This window comes from Marmota monax, unplaced genomic scaffold (assembly GCF_021218885.2).
Source record: "Marmota monax isolate L192 unplaced genomic scaffold, Marmota_monax_Labrador192_F-V1.1 WCK01_AAM20220418_F8-fsc00095, whole genome shotgun sequence".
In the NCBI taxonomy this organism is placed as follows: domain Eukaryota; kingdom Metazoa; phylum Chordata; class Mammalia; order Rodentia; family Sciuridae; genus Marmota; species Marmota monax.
In genome coordinates this window covers 2,081,328-2,096,213 of record NW_026695244.1, presented here as the reverse complement: position 1 = coordinate 2,096,213, position 14,886 = coordinate 2,081,328, and the positions used below count along the sequence as shown (strand labels likewise).

General features: G+C 35.3%; 1 protein-coding gene across 7 annotated transcripts in view; it reads right to left on the bottom strand.

The window, feature by feature from the left end:
- Positions 1 to 14,886, bottom strand: part of Carf (calcium responsive transcription factor) — a 54,433-nt gene that overhangs the window by 12,064 nt on the left and 27,483 nt on the right. For 4 of the 7 annotated variants that reach the window (XM_046463030.2, XM_058578209.1, XM_046463034.2 and 1 more), the window contains 3 exons: positions 6,247 to 6,367; positions 3,838 to 3,981; positions 1,300 to 1,533 (listed from right to left, as the gene is read on the bottom strand). In XM_046463030.2, coding sequence (XP_046318986.1) covers positions 1,300 to 1,533; positions 3,838 to 3,981; positions 6,247 to 6,367 — 499 coding nt within the window. Of the gene's footprint in view, positions 1 to 1,299; positions 1,534 to 3,837; positions 3,982 to 6,246; positions 6,385 to 14,886 lie in introns of all 7 variants that reach the window. The other 3 variants (XM_058578210.1, XM_058578211.1, XM_058578214.1) reach the window with 2 other exon arrangements.

The following is a 14,886-nucleotide window of genomic DNA, read 5'->3' as shown; positions in this document are numbered from 1 at the left end:
AATAATTTGCCCAAAGTGATGCCCCTACCTAGTAAGTAAAAGAGCTTGGGCCAAATCCAAATTATATGCATAAAGATCATGTTATACTGCTTTCAAAGGCATCAACTAATATATGAAGTATCATGTGCTCAAATTTTACAAGTAGACAAAAGAGAAGATGGAAATGGAAGGCAACATTGCTATGTAATTATATAAAAAATAAGTACACAAAAAAATCATAATACACAAAAAAAATCATACATATGCTTTGAGCATTATATGCAATGGGTCAAACTGCAGGGTTGTATTATCTGACTGTTCTTTTTTTAAAAATGTTTTTAGTTGTTGATGGACACAATGCATTTACTTTGTTTATTTTTATGTGGTGCTGAGGATCAAACCTAGTGCCTTATACTTACTAGGCAAGCACTCTATCACTGAGCTACAACCCTGGCCCTGTTTCAAATGTTCTTTATTTTGTGTGTGTATGTACCAGGGATTGAACTCAAGGACACTCAATCACATCCCTAGCCCTACTTTGTATTTTATTTAGAGACAGGGTCTCACTGAGTTGCTTAGTGCCTTGCTTTTGCTGAGACTGGCTTTGAACTCATGATCCTAAGCCTACTGAGTCACATTATAACCGTGTACAGTGGTGCCTGGTTATTCTACTGTTCTTAATGAACCTCATTTCAAATAGTCTGAAATACTATTGCCTAGGTTTGGTAAACAGTGGGTGATTTTACCAAATTTGGCTTTGTTCCAAAGATTCCTATATTCAAGATAATAACTAAGTAAATTAAAATGTTCACTATAATAACAGTATTAACATAATGATAATTATCAATAAAATTAGGCCAGAGTATCAATAAAGTAGCAATAAAATTAGACCAGAGTACTACAAATAAAATTTCGTTAGCTAAAGAACTATCCAAATTTTTTATTATAATAAGATATAACTGCATTTTAAATAGTTTGAAATAAATATCCTGGCCTAGGATTTAAAATCTTTGGTTCTACAAAAGTTTTTTTTTCTAAATATATAATTCAATTCATGTATCATTTAAAAATAGTCCAATCTGCCCAATATGAAGTATCTCAAAAGTTATAAAGAATTATAATAAGCCATATTAACTATGGCTTGACAACAATGGAAAATTATAAGTTCCTAATTAAGAGTATTTTAATAAGCTAATAAGCTCTATTACTTATTTACTCAAATAGCAGATATCCTTGAAAATATCTGTAATCTGAAGTATATTATTTAAAACAACAAGCAAAAATGAAAAATGTCAAAAGAACAATTTGCATCTACTATACCTTAGCTGTTTCCTTACTGCATATACTTGTTCTATTCCCTGTGATACTAATTCTTGAATTTTATGGGCTACTTGAGGATGCAGACGTGATGGCAATGCACAATTCTCATCTCTAACTGTAGTTTCCTCTTCTTCAAGAGAAGACACAGGAAAAGGGGAAGGTGACAAAGGGAGGCAGGAAGTCTCTAATTCGTGATACTGATGAGCTTGCTGTGTAGGTAACTGTACATACCACCTGACAAGAAAGTATTTAAATTATTAAATTTAAATTTTAAAATTATTTAATATTATTAGATAAATGCAGGAATCATAATTAGGTTAATCATTATGGTTTAGATATGGTGTCCCCCAAAAGTTCATGTGTGAGACAGTGCAAGGTTTGGAGGAGAAATGATTGGGTTATAATCTTAACCTAATCAGTGAATTAATTCCTGGTAGGGATTAACTGTGTGGTAATTGAAGTGACAGGGTGTAGCTGGAGGAGGTAGGAACTGGGGCATATGTTTGGAATATATAATTTGTCTGGAGAGTGGAGTCAGTCTCTGTGCTTACTGATCATGATGTGAGCTGTTTCCCTCTGCTGCACTATCCTGCCATGATGTTCAGCCTCATTGTGAGCCCCAAAGAATGGAGCCGGCCTTCTATGGACTAAGACCTCTGAAACCATGAGCCTTCAAATAAAATTTTCCTCTCCTAAAATTGTTGGGTCCTTTAGTCATAGAAGCAAAAAAGCTGGCTAAAACATTCACCAAGAAGAAAACAAAAACTCATCAAGAGAAGGAATACTCTTTTAAGAAAAATTATATATGATTATGCCATAATGAATAAAGTTATTTTGGGGAGACTGGGGGTTGAACCCACGGGCACTTTACCACTGAGTTATATCCCCAACCCTTTTAAAAAAAGATTTGATTTTAAACGGTCTCACAAAGTGCTTAGGGCCTTGAAATTGCTGAGGTTGGCCTTCAACTTGCCATCCGCCTGCTTTAGTCTCCTGAATGACTGGAATTATAGGCATGTGTCACTGTGCTTGTCTTATATTGAATATAATTTAAAATGAATTCTGCTTAATAAGATTACCTTTAGACCCAATTAAATAAAAATCTTTATAAATCTTTATAGACTTTCACTATGGCAGGATGATGCATGGATTTAAAAAATACACGAAAAGGATATTATAAATTTTAAAATTTTTTTTAGATGTTGATGAACCTTTATTTTATTCATTTACTTATATGTGGTACTGAGAATCGAACCCAGTGCCTTACACATGCGAGGCAAGCACTCTACCACTGAGCTACAACCCCAGCCTATAAATTTCATATTAAGCAAATTTTACTCCCAAATACAGAGACAACATTGTAAGTCATCAGTCTTTAAACTATGTGTTTTCCCATTTATCAAACATTTGTTCCATATTACATTTCTGTCATTTCCCTACCACCCATCAATCAACCAGAGTGGATTTTAATTCAGAGTCTATCAAGACTGAACTGTATGGGAAGATCTTTCCCCACAGGAGCTCAATATACTGTGGCTACAACATTCCCAGCTCCTCCTGCTCCATGAGCAAGAAAATGAACTAAAAGGTGAATATAAGTCTACTGAACATCAGTATAAAAATAGTTACTAGGAAATAAACTGATCTGGTAGGATACTGTTTTAATAAATATTTTGGCACAAAATTCTTATATTCTGATATTCAATAAAATGAAGTCTACTTTAAGTTACATACAATGTTCTCCAACTTGAAGGATCTAACTAACTCAATTCACTTCCATACACCTAAAAGTTTTTATTAAAGATCACACAAGGGTTTAGAAGTGTAGCTCAGCAATAGAGCACCTGCCTAGCATGCATGAGGCATTGGGTTTGATCTCTAGCATTGCAGGAAGGAAAAAAAGAAAAACTAAGGTCACGCAAAAACTATTTTCCCTACACTTGATCTCATAATGTGTTACCTACATTGACACAAAGGAAAGTAAGCAAGAAAGCTATTATTTCTTCCTAATTAAAATCTGAAGGATAAAATAGAATTTCTATATTTAGGGCTTAGAATTCATTTCTGGCTGCCAGAGTAATCAAAGATGGGTGGCTACATTGGTTACAAATTCTACTCTTAATAAGTATCTGAAACAAAATACTAAATATATAATAAAACATATTACTAAATATGTATTTGTTACTTTTACGAGGGGCGTTACATATGGGTGTACGGTATAATTCTTTGGTTCAAATTATCTACAATTATCTATAATATTACAAAACTCTACAAATTACGCAAGGAAAATGAGATGTCTACCTTATAAAACAATTCCTTTTTATTTATTTTTTTTCTTTTCTTTTTTCTTGCAGTGTTATGGATCACACCTTAGGCCTTGTGCATTCTAAGTAAGTGCACTACCACTGAGCTATACCCCTGGCCCTAAAACCATTTCTCAGTGAAATAATTGAAAAACAATATAATGTATCTTACAAAAGAATTATTGGAAATGGAGCTAATTAATTAGTAAATAAAAGAATTATATAAATGTTATACCTAAGAACACCACCAGCATCTACCAAGTTCTTCTTTAGCATATTAAAAGCTTTCTCCTGTTCCATTCTGATTATTTTCTTGTCAATTTTGGGGTCTGTAGGTACTCTATATTCAGGAAACTTCTGTACCTTTTTAATGTAAATCCTTTATTTAAGATAAAGAAAAATCAGTTTCATTATATTATAATCACAAGAAAATCTAACTTATCAACCAATGTTTAAACATTTAAATTTAGAGAAAGTTCAATTTATCTAGAAAGTATCCAGAGGCTTATAAAAGATAGGCCATGTTTTAAGTGCATGATACTTAGTAAATTAACAATAATTAAGACTTGAATAAAAATAACCAAGTATTTTTAGGTTTTTTTTTTTTTTTTTTTTTTGGATTTGCCTCTTCTCATTCTCCTGGAAGCCATAATTACCTTATGCCTGGACTGCTTTAATGGCCTTCTTGTAGACTGCTGTTTCTCCAGTTTTCATTATTTATATTCACTTGATACATCAGTACCTCAATAATTCTTCACATTTGTATTCCTCTATTGAAGAATCTACCTGTTTTTTAATCAAGTATAAATTTCTTGGCAACACTGAAGGCATTCTGAATAATTCTACTTTATTTACCTAATCTTACAATTACTTCAAGTATGAAATTTCTTGTCCCGTGAAGTTCATCTTCTCCATGTCCTGTCCTCCTCTGATATGGTATATGCAATTGTCCCATATCTTTATTTATATGGTTCTCATAGATTGCAATATCTTCCCTCTAACTTTCTAACCAAATTCAATCTAAATTTCAGCATCCAGGTTAGAATGCACTTTCTTTCCTGCTATGAGTTTGCATGAATAGATTGCTTTTCTGAGAACCTACAACAGGTAGCTAACCACACATTTCATATTATCTTGTTCTCTCTCTCTTTTTTAAGCTGCTTAATCTTTATATGTCGTAGGTGGACACAATACCTTTATTTTATTTTTATGTATGTTGAGGGTCGAACTCAGTGTCTCTCAAATGCTAGGCGAGCACTTTACCACTGAGCTATAATCCCAGCCCCTATCATGTTTTCTTAACAATTTGTTTCCTGATCCACCCCAATAATACTTTCGGTTGTGTGGGATTAAGTAAAATCTATTCATCTTGAATTTCCTCCTTCTTCTGACACCCCAAATAGTTTCTGGGCACAGTACCCAGAAGTACCCTAAAAGTACTTAGAGAATGATGGAGAATAAAATTAGTTATTTACATCTAGAGGTTTTCTTCCCAGTTAAACCTTAAGTTTTTGAATTGCTTATATTTAAAATACATTTTTTATCTTATAGTCATGCTTGATTATTCCATAAAGTTAACATGAAATTAAATATGAAATGCCTCTAAATGGTGTTTTAAAACTTCTTGAAAATGCTGAAGTTTGTAATATAAGATGTTATGATAATAATGTTTCAAAGATCAACTAAGGCCAACCATTATATATTATCATTTGTCTTATTCTGTTTTAGTCACAGAGTCTTGCTATGTTGCCCAGGCTGACCTAGAACTCCTGGGCTCCAATAATCCTCCCACTTCAATCTCCCAAGTAGTCGGGACTACAGGCATATGCCACTATACATATTATCATTTAAATTTTACTTTGCTAGTAATTTTAAATACTTATAATATCTAAAAGAAAAATATTAGTTAAAATCTTTCATTGCTTCATATTTTTAATTCTCACCTAGAGTAATGACTACCTTGTATCCATGTTCTATCTAAAACTTACAATGTTAATTTCATACATTACTGGTATGAATGTATTAGTAAAATCTCTTTAAAAAACAATTTTGCAATACTTGTCAACATTTTAAAATGATATAACTTTGTTCCAGTAATTTCATTTCTAGGAATTTATCTTACTGATAAGCATGTACAAGTACAAAAATATGTATGATGTTGTTAACTACAGATTCGTATGCAACAAGAAAGAATATCTTTCATAGCATATATGTCCATCATTAGAGAATTAATTAAATAATGCACCCACAAATGAAAATATTACATAGCATTAAAAAGAAAGAATATTTTTTGTACATGTCATTACATTCACAGTGGTATGTAGCACAATATCTGTGCACTAGATATAACTATAGGCTTTCAGATTGTAAATAAATTAATGTGAATTCATAGTAGTAAAGAAGATATACTATCACCCAACTTTAAGGGAAGAAAATATTTATGGGGATAAAAGGTGAGATACACACAGAATACCTTTGTAAGATGACTTTACAAACTGGCCTTAAAGAGGGACACAGAGCAGAAGTGAGAGAGAACTTCGGATTCACTGTATACCTTTTGGCCTTGTTTAATTTTAATAAATATCCCCATATTTTCAATTAAAAAATAAGGACTTAATGAAAAATAAAAGAAAATTAAGCTTACCTGGCTGGACAAGTAGCTTTGTAGAGCTGACATGACCTGCTTTCCTGCTCACTGATTTTTTTTAACTGGAAACCTTTCCTTCTTGGCCCGTACTGACACTCCATTACCACAGCTCTACTCCCTGTAGGCCAAATCCAACTATTGATATTAATTCAAGTGTCTACTCTATACACTAGATTAAAAATAATTAGGTAAAGACAATGTTAAAATCTATATTTTTAATTATACAAATTAATGGAAAGAAAACATTAGTATGTTTTATCAAGATATACAAACACAAATTTAAAAGTTTATTATTATAGGGCTGGGGCTGCAGCTCAGTGGTAGAGAGCTTGCCTAACGTGTGAGGCATTGGCTTCAATTCTCATCACCATATAAACAAAATAAAGGTCCATCAACAACTAAAACAAAAATTTTTAAAAAAGTTTATTATAGGGCTGGGGATGTGGCTCAAGCGATAGCGCGCTCGACTAGCATGCGTGCGGCCCGGGTTCGATCCTCAGCACCACATACAAACAAAGATGTTGTGTCTGCCGAAAACTAAAAAATAAACATTAAAAAAATTCTCTCTAAAAAAAAAAAAGTTTATTATAAAATTTAGCAAATATCCATAATTATGGTAAGGAAAATTGGCAAACATCACATTTACTGAATGTCTACTGATAACTTAGACACATGATTTTTAGTAATAATAAAATGAACCACTTTATGTAAATAGAAATTAGCAAACGCTAGATTTGGTTAATAATGATATCGCTTAAAATTTTTATTTCCTTTTATAATTATTTATTTTCTTCTTTTTATTTGGCTATTAGAATCCTATAGTAAGCAGCCTCTAAGATGGCCTCAAGGATTCCTGCCTCCTAGGATTCATTGCCTTGTGTAATTCACCCACTCTACCCAGCGTGGACTGGACTTATCAACTTACTTCTAGAGAACGTGGCAGAAGGGGCAGGGTGTTATTTTTTTTTTAAAGTATTTATTTTTTAGTTGTAGTTGCACACAATACCTTTATTTTATTTATTTATCATTACATAGTGCTGAGGATCGAACCCAGAGCCCCACACGCCCTAGGCAAGTGCTCTACTGATGAGCCACAACCCCAGCCCCAGTATGTTATTTTTGATATTAAGTTAAAAGACCCTAACTTCATGAGGCAGTACCATCTTGCTAAGTTGCTCTTGGATTCGTGACCCTTAGAAACTGAGATAATGTTTGTAGTTTTCAGGCACCAAGTTTGGGATAATTTGTTACATAGCTATAATACAAATAAATATAAATGAAAACTATATAGCTTAAGAGTTTAAGTTGAATATCCTACTCTACTATAGGATATAGCAGACTTTCAAAATATAAAATAAAAAAGTCAACAAAAATACTGATAAAGCTGATGTCAAATTTAAATCTTATTACTAATAATACTGTTGATTCGCGGGAGTTTTGGAAATAAAGTTTGTTCCTGCTTGAGTGGCTCGTGATTTTGTGCCCAGCCAGACTGCGGCAAGGCAGGAAAAAAAAAAATAAGAAAAAAGAAAAAATAAGAAACACTAGTCTTAAATGAGTGCAGTTTTATCTACAGACCTCACCATAAACATTTGCTTTTTGACAGAGTCCTTTGATCTTTGGAGGTACACGTTTCAACCAACATAATATATAAATAAAAGTAGAAGGAGACGGAAGATGGCGGCGAATAGAGTGCATCACCCCCGTGTACCGCGTCACTGCGCAGGTGAATAACGAGTCAGAACAGCCAAAAGCTATCTTGTTAGGAATTTACACCAAAATTGGGGTGCACCAAAACCTAGAGGAAGGATTTCCACTGCCCGAGGATCGGTTACTGGGTTTCAATCGCGAGTGAACCGTGCACCCGGAGATTCAGCCTGTTTGATCGGCGGTCCGCCCCGCTGCTAGAGACTGCAGCGCGCCGGGAAACGACAGGCCAGCAATGCAGAGGAACAGTGCTGCAGATTCTGTGGGGTCCTGCTGGCTGTGCCCTCACTGTGCTCCGGGCTGAGTTCTGGGTTTGAGACGGGGAAGGAAATGGTCCAGTTCTGTCCTCCACACTGGACAGCCCACCGAGGAAGCCAGCAGCCACTATCTTGGAGAGCTGACATCACAATCGCCAGTTTTTGACAGATTGCAGCACGTTTAGCGATAGAACAGGTGTGTGGCATTTAGCACATCTCCAATACAGCGGGGAAATCGCATAAAATCTTTCTCCGGCTTTCCGGGGGCGTGATTAACAGAGTGACTGTGAATAGAGGCATGGGGAAAGGTAAAGGCACCTGACCTCCAACTCCCTCCTCCTACCAGCAGTGAAAAGGAAACCTGTCTCGCCAGCTCTCGGAGGAGGGGCTAGCGGAGGGAATCAAAACAATAGGGGCCAGTTCCGAATAGCTGCGCTCCACATCCAGGAAACTGCAGGCCCAGAGTGTAGCTTGAACTGCCAAGAGGTGTCACACTGGGAAAGGCCTGGCTGGCAGGAGAAGCTAGGTGACTAGAGATAGGAATAAACCTAAGCTAACAGGTTTTGAGAGACACGGCGGGGGGTGGGGTGGGGGGGGGGAAGGCCCGGAAGGCACAGCACCACCTACTGGAAGCGAAGAAAATAGAAGCCTAACAGTGCCTTTTTTTTTTCTTTCTTTTTTTAATTGTTTAAATTTTTAAATTGTAATTTTTATTTTACTGCATTTTATTATTTTTTTATCATTTCTTTTTCTTTTCTATTCTTTTCTCTTTCTTTCTTCTCTCCCTCTCTTTTTCTTGGTTTGCTTCCTTACCTTTTCCCCATCTTTCCTCTTAAGCATGACCAACCAGATTACGTACAACTTACTAAATGCAAATAGATGAATACTACGAATCGGTCTATAGTCCGCCTAAGCCCTTAACTACCCCCAAGTACTCCTGTCTATTCTCTTGTTAATATCCGCCTGCATTTGAGCAACCCCCCAAAGAAGCTAACATATACTAACCTCCATACCATCAAATCGCCCGACCTCAACATAAAATCCTAAGTTCAAACCTCAATTCTCTATATGCCATCAAAATCTGTAGGCCTTTAATGAAACTAATGAATTACCCTTAAATCACAATTAAATCCAACATCTCTAAACATTGTCTCCCAAAACAAAGGAGAGATATTGGAACTATAAAAACCAAAAAAATTTAAAGGAGAACACAGCACTCTGTTTAAACAGAGTTGGAAAGTAACGTGAGCACCATGAAAAAAAAAGGGGAAAAAAGGATTACAAACAATGCAGGACAACTTAAATTCACAGGAGAACCTAGAGGCATCAGAAAAATGGACAGAGAAAGAACTCAAGGCATACCTAACTCAGATGGAACGGAATTTTAGAGAAGTCATTAGACAGCAAGTCCAAAAAATGAAAGTATACTTTGAAAACGAATTACATAATCAAATTCAAATGGCAAAGAATGAGCTCTACCAGGAGATAGAGATTTTAAAAAAAAATCAAACAGTAATCCTAGAAATGCAGGAAACCACAAACCAAATTGAAAACTCAAACGAGAATATCACAAATAGACTAGATCAAATAGAAGTCAGAACATCAGATAATGAAGACAAAGTTCATCAACTTGAAAAGAATATAGTCAACACAGAAAGGATCCTAAGAAATCACAAGCAATCCATCCAAGAGATACGGGATGTCATAAAAAAACCAAACTTGAGAGTCATTGGGATAGAAGAAGGTGTAGAGGTTCAAACCAAAGGCATGAAAAATCTATTGAATGAAATAATCTTAGAAAACTTCCCAGATATGAAAGATGGAATGGACTGCCAAATCCTGGAAGCCTACAGGACCCCAAACATACAAAACCGTAATAGACCAACTCCAAGACACATAATTATGAAGATATCCAACATACAGAACAAGGAGAGAATATTAAAAGCTACGAGAGAAAGGAGGCAGATTACATTCAGGGGTAAACCAATTAGGTTAACAGCTGATTTTTCATCACAGACGTCGAAAGTGAGAAGATCCTGGAACAACGTATTTCAAACGCTGAAAAATAATGGATTCCAACCAAGAATACTGTATCCAGCAAAATTAAGCTTCAGATTTGACAATTATATTAAAATATTTCACGATAAACAAAAGTTAAAAGAATTCGCAGCCAGAAAACCAGCACTGCAAGGCATTTTGAGCAAAACACTACAAGAAGAGGAATGAAAAACAGCACCCAAAACTAACAGTGGGAGGTAACTCAGTAAAGGGAAGAAAAAAAAATAACCAAAAAGGAAAAACTAGCCATATTAAAATAAATAAATAAATAAGCATGACTGGAAGTACAAACCATATATCAATAGTAACCTTAAACGTTAATGACTTAAATTCACCAATCAAGAGACATAGGCTAGTAACCTGGATTAAAAAAACAAATCCAACAATATGCTGCCTTCAGGAGACTCATATGATAGGAAAAGACATACACAGGCTGAAGGTGAAAGGTTGGGAAAAATCATACCACTCACATGGTCCTTGGAAGCAAGCAGGAGTGGCCATACTCATATCGAATAAAATCAACTTCAAACCTAAGTTAAACTAAAGGGGTAAAGAAGGACACTATATACTGTTAAAAGGAACCATCCACCAACAAGACATAACAATTATCAATATGTATGCACCAAACAATGGTGCTGCAACGTTCATAAAACAAACTCTCTTCAAGTTCAAGAGTCAAATAGACCACAACACAATAATTATGGGTGACTTCAACACACCGCTCTCTCCATTGGACAGATCCTCCAGACAAAAGCTGAATAAAGAAACTATAGAACTCAATAACACAATCAATAACCTAGACTTAACCGACATATATAGAATATATCAACCATCATCAAGTGGATACACGTTCTTCTCAGCAGCACATGGATCCTTCTCAAAGATAGACCATATATTATGCCATAGGGCAACTCTTAGTAAATATAAAGGTGTGGAGATAATACCATGCATCTTATCTGATCATAACAGAATGAAACTGGAAATCAATGTTAAAAGAAGGAAGGAAAAATCCTGCATCACCTGGAAAATGAACAATATGTTACTAAATGATCAATGGGTTACAGAAGACATAAAGGAGGAAATCAAAAAATTCTTAGAGATAAATGAAAATACAGACACAACATATTGGAATCTATGGGACACAATGAAAGCAGTTTTAAGAGGGAAATTCATTGCCTGAAGTTTATTCCTCAAAAAAAGAAAAAACCAACAAATAAATGAACTCACACTTCATCTCAAAACCCTAGAAAAGGAAGAGCAAAACAACAGCAAAGGTAGTAGAAGGCAAGAAATAATTAAAATCAGAGCGGAAATCAATGAAATCGAAACAAACAAACAAAAAAAAAACCATTGAAAAAATTGATAAAACTAAAAGTTGGTTCTTCGAAAAAATAAATAAGATCGACAGACCCTTAGCCATGCTAACGAAGAGAAGAAGAGAGAGAACTCAAATTACTAACATACGGGATGAAAAAGGCAATATCACAACGGACACTACAGAAATACAGAAGATAATTAGGAATTATTTTGAAACCCTAGATTCCAATAAAATAGAAGATAGTGAAGATATCTATAAATTTCTTAAGTCATATGATTTGCTCAGATTGAGTCAGGAAGATACACACAATTTAAACAGACCAATAACAAAGGAGGAAATAGAAGAAGCCATCAAAAGACCACCAACCAAGAAAAGCCCTGGACCGGATGGATATACAGAAGAGTTTTACAAAACCTTCAAAGAAGAATTAATACCAATACTTTTCACGTTATTTCAACAAATAGAAAAAGAAGGAGCTCTTCTAAATTCATTCTATGAGGCCAACATCACCCTGATGCCGAAACCAGACAAAGACACTTCAAAGAAAGAAAACTACAGACCAATATCTCTAATGAACTTAGATGCAAAATCCTCAGTAAAATCCTGGCGAATCAAATACAAAAGCATATCAAAAAAATTGTGCACCATGATCAAGTAGGATTCATCCCTGGGATGCAAGGCTGGTTCAAAATACGGAAATCAATAAATGTTATTCATCACATCAATAGACTTAAAGATAAGAATCACATGATAATCTCGTTAGATGCAGAAAAAGCATTCGACAAAGTACAGCATCCCTTTATGTTCACAACACTAGAAAAACTAGGGATAACAGAAACTTACCTCAAGATTGTAAAAACTATATATGCTAAGCCTCAGGCTAGCATCATTCTAAATGGAGAAAAACTGAAGGCATTCCCTCTAAAAACTGGAACAAGACAGGGATGCCCTCTCTCACCACTTCTATTCAATTTAGTTCTCGAAATACTAGCCAGAGCAATTAGACAGTCAAAAGAAATTAAAGGCATAAAAATAGGAAATGAAGAACTTAAATTATCACTATCTGTGGATGATATGATACTATACCTAACAGACCCAAAAGGGTCTACAAAGAAACTACTAGAGCTAATAAATGAATTCAGCAAAGTGGCAGGATATAAAATCAACACGCATAAATCAAAGGCATTCCTGTATATCAGCGACAAATCTTCTGAAATGGAAATGAGGACAACCAACCCATTCACAATATCCTCAAAAAAAATAAATAAAATACTTGGGAATCAACCTAACAAAAGAGGTGAAAGATTTATACAATGAAAACTACAGAACCCTAAAGAGAGAAATAGAAGAAGACCTTAGAAGATGGAAAGATTTACCCTGTTCATGGATAGGAAGAACTAACATCATCAAAATGGCGATATTACCCAAAGTTCTCTATAGGTTTAATGCAATGCCAATCAAAATCCCAACGGCATTTCTTGTAGAAATAGATAAAGCAATCATGAAATTCATATGGAAAAACAAAAGACCCAGAATAGCAAAAGCAATGCTAAGCAGGAAGTGTGAATCAGGTGGTATAGCAATACCAGATTTCAAACTATATTACAGAGCAATAGTAACAAAAACAGCATGGTACTGGTACCAAAACAGGCGAGTGGACCAATGGTATAGAATAGAGGACACAGAGACCAATACACAAAACTACAACTTTCTTATATTTGATAAAGGGGCTAAAAGCATGCAATGGAGGAGGATAGCATCTTCAACAAATGGTGCTGGGAAAACTGGAAATCCATATGCAACAAAATGAAACTGAATCCCTTTCTCTCGCCATGCACAAAAGTTAACTCAAAATGGATCAAGAGCTTGATATCAAATCAGAGACTCTGCGTCTGATAGAAGAAAAAGTTGGCTCCGATCTACATATTGTGGGGTCGGGCTCCAAATTCCTTAATAAGACGCCCATAGCACCAGAGTTAATAACTAGAATCAACAAATGGGACTTACTCAAACTAAAAAGTTTTTTCTCAGCAAGAGAAACAATAAGAGAGGTAAATAGGGAGCCTACATCATGGGAACAAATTTTTACTCCTCACGCTTCAGATAGAGCCCTAATATCCAGAGTATACAAAGAACTCAAAAAATTAAACAATAGATAACAAATAACCCAATCAACAAATGGGCCAAAGACCTGAACAGACACTTCTCAGAGGAGGACATACAATCAATCAACAAGTACATGAAAAAATGCTCACCATCTCTAGCAGTCAGAGAAATGCAAATCAAAACTACCCTAAGATACCATCTCACTCCAGTAAGATTAGCAGCCATTATGAAGTCAAACAACAACGAGTGCTGGCGAGGATGTGGGGAAAGGGGTACTCTTGTACATTGCTGGTGGGACTGAAAATTGGTGTGGCCAATTTGGAAAGCAGTATGGAGATTCCTGGGAAAGCTGGGAATGGAACCACCATTTGACCCAGCTATTGCCCTTCTCGGACTATTCCCTGAAGACCTTAAAAGAGCATACTACAGGGATACTGCCACATCGATGTTCATAGCAGCACAATTCACAATAGCTAGACTGTGGAACCAACCCAGATGCCCTTCAATAGATGAATGGATAAAAAAAAAATGTGGCATTTATACACAATGGAGTATTACTCTGCACTAAAAAATGACAAAATCATGGAATTTGCAGGGAAATGGATGGCATTAGAGCAGATTATGCTAAGTGAAGCTAGTCAATCCCTAAAAAACAGATGCCAAATGTCTTCTCTTATATAATGAGAGCAACTAAGAACAGAGCAGGGAGTGTGACTAGTCCTACAGTAGTTATCTAGAGATTGCTTGAAACTCTACTACCTTAGTAAACTACACAGTATCTAAGAATACTGTAACACACCAAATGCTTGAGAACTTTAACATCAGAATTCTATATATTAAATTCAGACAATATACAAATCCTATGTAGTAACTCCAGGGTTATAAGCTACATAAAATGAATACAGATTTGTACTAAAAGACAAATTAAGAAAGAAGAAAGCCAGGCACAGTGGCGCTTGCCTGTAATCCCAGTTTAGGGGGCTGAGGCAGGAGAATTTTGAGTTCAAGCCAGCCTCAGCAACTCAGTGAGGCCCTAAGCAACTTAGTGAGACCCTATCTCTAAATAAAATATACAAAGAGCTGGGGATGTGGTTCAGTAAGCACCCCTGGGTTCAATCTCCAGAACCAAAAAAAAGAAAGAAAAAAAGGAGAGACTATATGGATTGTAGGAGGGAACCACAATAGATATGC